The sequence below is a fragment of the Anarrhichthys ocellatus genome, unplaced genomic scaffold, assembly GCF_004355925.1.
Source record: "Anarrhichthys ocellatus isolate YVR2014 unplaced genomic scaffold, GSC_Weel_1.0 scaffold5, whole genome shotgun sequence".
Taxonomy (NCBI): domain Eukaryota; kingdom Metazoa; phylum Chordata; class Actinopteri; order Perciformes; family Anarhichadidae; genus Anarrhichthys; species Anarrhichthys ocellatus.
The window spans coordinates 5,437,356-5,444,426 of record NW_022280035.1 but is presented as its reverse complement, the minus strand read 5'-3'; the positions used below and the strand labels follow the sequence as shown (position 1 = coordinate 5,444,426).

The following is a 7,071-nucleotide window of genomic DNA, read 5'->3' as shown; positions in this document are numbered from 1 at the left end:
CACACACACACACACACACACACACACACACACACACACACACACACTCTATCTATGATGACCATTTTGTTGCTCTTTACTGCTCTTTCAGAATATTGCTAGCAGGTGGATTGGGGTCCCTGATGCTGGACCGGTACGGCTGGGAGAGCATGTTCTACAGTATTGGTTTCCTTTCCGGACTCTGGGCACTCATATTTTGGCTGTGTTTAATAAAAGGTACAGTAACTACACTAGCAGGTCATGTATCCCTGAATGACCAAGTGACCATAAGTTGTCACTTTGCGAATGCCTTGGCAGAGTATGGAGAGGGCTAACTGAGCCCTCCAAGATGTAATGAGAATTTCAACAAAAATATCAAAAATGTTTTACCAACCCTGCCTTAAACTCTCTATTTTTACAACTACTGAATGGATCACTATGATATTTTGTACAGATTTATGGTCACAGATAATGAATCCCACTGACGTTAGTGATCCCCGACTGTCCATCTCGTGCTACCATGAGGTTGACATTTGTGGTTTTGACTGAAATGTCTCAAACTATTGAACCTATTGTTATGATATTTGGTACACATATTCATGTTTCCCTCAGGAGGAATTGTAATCATTTTTGGTGACCTCTTAATGTTCCATCTAGCTTCATCAGGTCAACATTTTAATTTATGGCTAAATAACATGTCAACATAGTCAGTTCTGTAGCAAAGTCAGAGGTGCTAGCGTCACTGTAGTCTCTTACTATTATTTGTTACTAAATGAAAAACAGTGTAATTTAGGTCTCATGGCATACGACAGTAAAATATAATGTGCAATGTGTGGTTCAGGTTTAGAAGTTGCCCCCAAGCAGATGGAAACAAGTAATGACACACAATGGAGTTTGTCAAGAACACGCTTGCTGAGTCTTTTTAAGAAGCCACCTGTCTGGTACAGCCTGCATCCTTTAATCCTTCACTCTTTACCAATACAGGATTGTTTGAGTTTTCAGCCTAACCCCATTTCTACATCTGTCTTTGTCATCTTCTTTCTCAGGGCCATGATGTTTACTCACATGTGCGCGTCCAGCACTTCCTACACGTTATTGTCGTGGTTGCCAACGTACTTCAAAGAATCATTTCCAGATGCCATGGTATTTGATTTCTCTAACATATGTTGCTATTTAGTCAATAAACCCACCAAACTGTACAATAGATTGCTCCACCTTCACACACATCAGCCTCACGTTGACTACATTGTTTAAATGCTAACCTGTCCATTCTTGCAGGAATCTGTGTATAATGTAATTCCATGGCTTGTTGCAATTCCATCAGCACTTGCCGGAGGATGCATATCAGGTGCTCTCATCAACCAAGGTCTGTGGTTTTTTTTTTTGCCGTGTGTGTTTTTAAGTCAGTTACAGTACCCTTCATTAAAAAATGTTTACACCATGCGTTTTTTTTTTCCTGTAGGATATAGTGTAGGATTGGTGAGGAAGATAATGCAGGTAAGTGTGGAAAAAGTTGTACAATAATTCAGTGAACCATAGTTGTGTTTTCAAGTGACAAAAAACTGTGTCTGTGTGCAGTGAAAGGTTTTGTCCTGACTGGCTGCTGAGGTGTTCATAATGGAATTTATCTGTGTGCTTCAAACATGTAATTACAAGCTTCTCTAGGGCAAAAGAAGTACAAGTACTTTGAATCACCGTTATATTTTGGGCTACATCTATCATGTAAGCTACACATATATATTCTGTGTAACTGAAAAGCTTTACTTCTATATTCATGGTTAAAACAAAGTGCATCAGACACTCGGACTTTTTTTAAATCTCTCATTCAAATCAAATTGAGAGTGATAGCAAGTTGCAGTCCTGCACTTTTACATTTACTTCTAGATTACGAATTGTACCTTTTAAATGTCTCACCTGCACCTCTCACCCTCCTCAGTTCTTTGCCATGGGCGTATCGAGTGTGTTTATTATGCTTCTGTCTGGAGCCGTGCCATTTACCTCTGCTGTGATTTTCGTTTCCGCTGCAATTGGTCTGTCCACCTTCAGCAGCAGGTAAATTAGATTATTAAAAATATTGTATTTGTGTATTCTAACTGTTACAACTTCATTTTATTCTCATGAAAGATTTGTCGGTGAAATTAAGCTAAGCAAATATTTAAAGGATGATGCTGGGGTTGTTCTATATTTCTGTTACCAAAGACCAAAACTAATAATGTGTTAGTCTGTTTCTCAATACTTGTATTCTCCCTATACCCTTATTTAAAATGGAACTTTTACAAACAACACAAGTTGTTATAGAAATGCTCTATAACAACTGAATGGCACAGAGGAAATATGATGCATCAGGCTTTGGGTACATAGAAAATACTAGTTAGTAGGATCAATTTATTGTTGGTTTTGGTCTTTTCATGGGATTTTCTGATAATACTACAAATATAGAATATCACCAGACCTCATAATGTTCATATATTTCACAGTGTAAACTGGTAAAATAGAGTTATCCTTCTTTTTTGCTGTGAATGTAATGAGTTTCAATGCGTTTCAGTGGTGTGAGTGTGAACGTACAAGATCTCTGCCCATCATGTGCTGGTGCCATCTACGGTGAGTTTCCAGCCGTCTACATTCCAGCTTGATAAAACTGTGCTAATCGTTGTTTTTGTTGATCAATTTTCCTTTTCTGCAACAGGTTTTATGAATATGTTGGGTGCTTTCATTGGTATGTATTACGGTTTCTTTTGCAGTATTTAGGAAATGGCTTCTTACTATTATATCCAGAATTAAAAAATTGCAACATGTCCATTGTTACTGCTGGCATTGATCTCAAATGTACCTCTTGTCATTTTTCCCCTCGGTGTGGTTGCACAGGACTGGTGTTGGTCTTTGTCTCAGGTTACCTGATTGAGGTCACGTTGTCGTGGACCACGGTGTTCTCCCTCCTCACTTTAGTGAACGGCACAGGCCTCGGGGTTTTCCTCATCTTTGGAGAAGGTCGTCGTGTCGACCTGTACGATTACAAAAAGGTTACTTTGATTTGACCCAGACATACCAGTCTGCATCTGATTTGTGAGACTGGACATTACATTTCAATTTTAAACAGTTTGTCAAAATTAAGAGTTGATTTTGAATCCCTCTTTGCTGAAACTGGCTGTGAACAATGCACAAACATAAACAACAGTACAGTATAATGTAGTGAAATAATAGTTTTGATTGGTATAAAGTTGTGTTTTCTTTGTCATTGTTTTGACAATGGAATCACATGTTTACCAATCATAAAAGTACGTGAAAACACCACAACCTTCTCCATTTGAAAATGAAGTAACTTGAATATTGTCTAAGTTGTTCTTCTCTTGTGTTTACTGTAAGTTAATGATCAAATCTTTTCTAATTTCCTGGCTGCTGCATTTCTTTTTGTTTAAGTTGGACGTTATGAACTGGTCAATGTCCAAATCTACTAGAATTAGTGCAATTAATGAGCGAGGTGACAACAAAGACTTTTTGTCCTGAGGACTTGACTTCACTGAAAATATTTAAAAACAGCTCTTTATAATGATGTTGTTATAGATATTTATACAACTGAACACTCTTTTAGAAAGCATTTCCAGTTCCATGCTATTGTACAGTTGTTCTACTTTTGTTATAGATAGAAATGTGAAGGGCTGTAAGTTGTAAATGTCCATCTGTCTTGCCTCTGTTCTGAACAGATCGAGAAAACATGAGAAGATTTTGTTTAACGTCATAGACATTGTTTCAGAATCTGTGTTTTAAAGACAGACAGAAAATGTCTTTTTAAAACATTTGTTTTTCTGAAAGGGAGCTTAAATGAAGTGAATTAATTATTATTAGGAATAAACATACAACGCATACAGTATTCCTCCAAGAATTCAGACCTGTACACTTTCTTTCACCTTGTTTTGTTACAGCCTTTTGCTAAAATTTTAGAATACATTTTTTTCCTTCATCAATTTATACTCAATACCCCATAATGACGAAGTGAAAACAGGTTTAGAACATTTTGCAGACCCTTGTGTCAATACTTAGTTGAAATGCATTTGGGGTCTTCTTGGGTTTGACACAAGCTTTGCACACCTACATTTTTGGGTTTTCTGCCATTCTTCTCTGCAGACCCTTTCAAGCCATCAATCAGACCAGAGAATCTTGTTTCTCAAAGTCTTGGAGTCCATCGTGTTCGTGTCTTTCCTGATCATTTCCAATCAGTTCAATTTACCACAGGTGGACTCAAATCAAGGTGTAGAGACATCTCAAAGATGATCAAGAGAAATGGGAGACACCTAAATAAAATTTCAAGCGTCATTGTAAAGAGTCAGAATACTTATGCCAATGTGATATTTCATTTTTTTCTCTTTAGATACATTTGCAAACATCTCTATAATCCTGTTTCTGCTTCGTCATTATGGGGTATTGAGTGTAGAAAGCTGCAACATACCAACATGTGCTAAAAGGTGAAGGGGCCTGTATGTGACTCAACTTCTGTAATAGATACTTATGTCTTAAGAAGAGAATGTCATTTGGACTTTTTTGACTTTTGTTTGCAACATGTCTTTTATGTCTTATCTGTAGCATTTGAATTTTATTTAATATTTTTGTGTATTTATTAAAGGTCAAGGTGACAGTGAATAGATGCGGTGTTTAAAAAAATCCTTTGAGGAGAAGTTCTTTCTGATAATTAAAAAAATGTGAAAAAAATCACATCTGGGACAAAACGCCCCCTAGTGGTGTCTTTCCTCACCCCTGTTTTGTTCTAGTCAGAGTTTTGTTAATTTGTAAAAATAAAACACAAATATCATTCATTATCCCTAAGACATTACATTTCCATGAAAGGACATTACATAACATTATAAATGTGATCTCATACTTGCTTGTTTGCTTACAGAACATTGCTGACAATACTTTAACATTCAGATGAAAAAAGAAAAGATGATTTGGCCGTAGACTCTTCTTTAATATGTAAAAATTCGAATTCCAGGAATCCCCTTGTTACGATGGATTTGATATAACAACTAGGCTACATTAAATAGTCTGCCTACACATTACCCCCAAACATTTATTTATTCAATAAAAAATGTGTAAATTGGCAATGTTCTTAAGAAAGTATACTTGCATACTTATAACATTGTCAGACTCACAATGGACAGTATCAAAGTCGATGCAGAACCAGAAAAACACAACTTTTTTATTCCATGCATTCCTAGTCTTGGTCAAAAGCTGATGCCTACATTACCCACAATGCAACTCTATTTCTGGAATGGAGAGACCTAACTCCTCTTAAGCTTATTCTGTTCAAATGGTGTGGGCTGTCAAATACATCTTGTGACAACCATCTCTATGGGTTTAGTTGTGGTTGGTGGTACTCATGTACTCTAAGGTCAGTCACTCACTATATAATACATAATACACAGCATGATTGAAGATATGAACACCATGCTGTGTTGAAGAAAACTTGAAACTAGCGATTGAGACCATAAACTCATGTTGACAATGTTTACTGAGGTAATAAATCAAGTGAGTCATTTTCTCACAGACTTCTATACAATCAAACAAAACCAGAGGGGTCGCCCCCTGCTGGCTATTGCAAAGAATACAAGTTTAAGTCACTTCTGCATTGGTGCCACTTTTCAGACCTGGACGTTGTCACCTGGTTGCAGCCTACCTAAGAAAAAGATGTATCTATAGCTCTCCCGACATACTTTAAACTCATTGTCTAACGCCTAGAGGAGAAACAAAGAAGAGCTGGACATTTTGACATGAAAAACACTAAAAATCCTCTCACCTCAATGTCAAGTGTCTTACTCCTGGAATGAACCTCTAGGTGACCTCTGACCCCAATTCTGAAAATTTCATTAGCAACATGTTTTTTTAACAGCGCCCTCTGGGGAACGAGATCCAATGAATACACCAACCCCATCCTCCCATTCTCCCTAAAACCTGTCAACACGCTTTGAGTTCCCTCTTTACTGTATTACAATGGTTCTGCCACAGAACAAATACCAAAAACAGAAATCAAACGGACAGGTGGAGGCTGGTGGAAAAAAATAGTCATGTTGGAGTTTCCATCAAGTCACTGCAGGTCCGGTTTCAGCCCCCTGGTCAGCGCATCTCACATCCGGCGGTGCTTTGTCCGTCTGCAGTGATGGAACAATTACAGATCCAAATACATTAACCCGGTCAGACAGGCGGTTTAGGGGGGGGGGGGGTATCCGTTTGATAGCGAAGATAGGCTACGTCATGACGTTATTGCTTCAGCCTATGAGGAGCAGTGCACGCAAACCAGGACGGGGAGGCTCGATGTAAAGAAATGTCTAATAGGCTATAAAAAAAGAGGAAGAGCATGTTCGGTGTTTTAACCTGAAGGTGTGATCGGACAGAAGCGCGTCTTTATCCCTCCAAGCCTGCCGGACATCATCAGCGGGCCAGTCCGCCCGCCTCCACCGAAGGACGGCATTGTTTGGCCTGATCACCTCCATCTCCATCTCTTTCAATCGTATTACACGGGGACGTTTCCACTGAGGACAGACAGCCGGAGACCTGAAACATCAGATGCATGTGTTGCGGAATGAAATCATGCTGCTGCAACATACTGGAGGAATTGAACAGTTAATTAAGGCGTTAATGTGTGGAGGAGCTTCAGTGGGTGATTGTGAACAAGGACGAGAAGAAGAAGAAGTGTACTGGTTGACGCAGCTGTATTAAATGTGTCTATTTAAATACTGATCACATTTGAAGACATTTTAAGAAACTGTATTGCGGTTATGGCGTCCGGGCCTGTCGAGTCTTTGTGTGTGTGTGTGTTTCATCCTGTGACGCTCTTAAAGATCCAACTTTCCTCGACAAGGGACAGGATTGCCACTCCTCGTGTTCACGGCGGACCTTGATTTATTAGCCATACAATTAAGGCACGCGGTGAATGCCAAGAGAGGAATCACACTCTCCACGTCCTGCATCATTCATCATTGAAGACGAAGAGATTTAAAACATCTGCAGAGAAAGAGAGAGAGAGAGAGGGGCTATAAGAGAGAGAGAGGCTATAAGAGAGAGAGAGAGAGAGAGAGAGAGAGAGAGAGAGAGAGAGAGAGA

The 7,071-nt window shown here is 38.8% G+C and overlaps 1 protein-coding gene across 2 annotated transcripts in view; it reads left to right on the top strand.

Annotated features, from left to right (window-relative positions):
- The window catches only part of LOC116382663 (solute carrier family 17 member 9-like), a 6,923-nt gene extending 2,167 nt beyond the window's left edge, over nucleotides 1–4,756 (top strand). Inside the window, exons 5-13 of one of the 2 annotated variants that reach the window (XM_031845891.1) lie at nucleotides 92–216; nucleotides 821–920; nucleotides 1,026–1,122; nucleotides 1,258–1,345; nucleotides 1,442–1,476; nucleotides 1,916–2,031; nucleotides 2,525–2,580; nucleotides 2,666–2,695; nucleotides 2,845–4,756. In XM_031845891.1, the coding sequence (XP_031701751.1) occupies nucleotides 92–216; nucleotides 821–920; nucleotides 1,026–1,122; nucleotides 1,258–1,345; nucleotides 1,442–1,476; nucleotides 1,916–2,031; nucleotides 2,525–2,580; nucleotides 2,666–2,695; nucleotides 2,845–3,014 (817 nt within the window). In that variant the 3' untranslated portion in view covers nucleotides 3,015–4,756. Of the gene's footprint in view, nucleotides 1–91; nucleotides 217–820; nucleotides 1,123–1,257; nucleotides 1,346–1,441; nucleotides 1,477–1,915; nucleotides 2,032–2,524; nucleotides 2,581–2,665; nucleotides 2,696–2,844 lie in introns of both variants that reach the window. The other variant, XM_031845890.1, reaches the window with a different exon arrangement.
- Nucleotides 4,757–7,071: the final 2,315 nt, after the last annotated feature.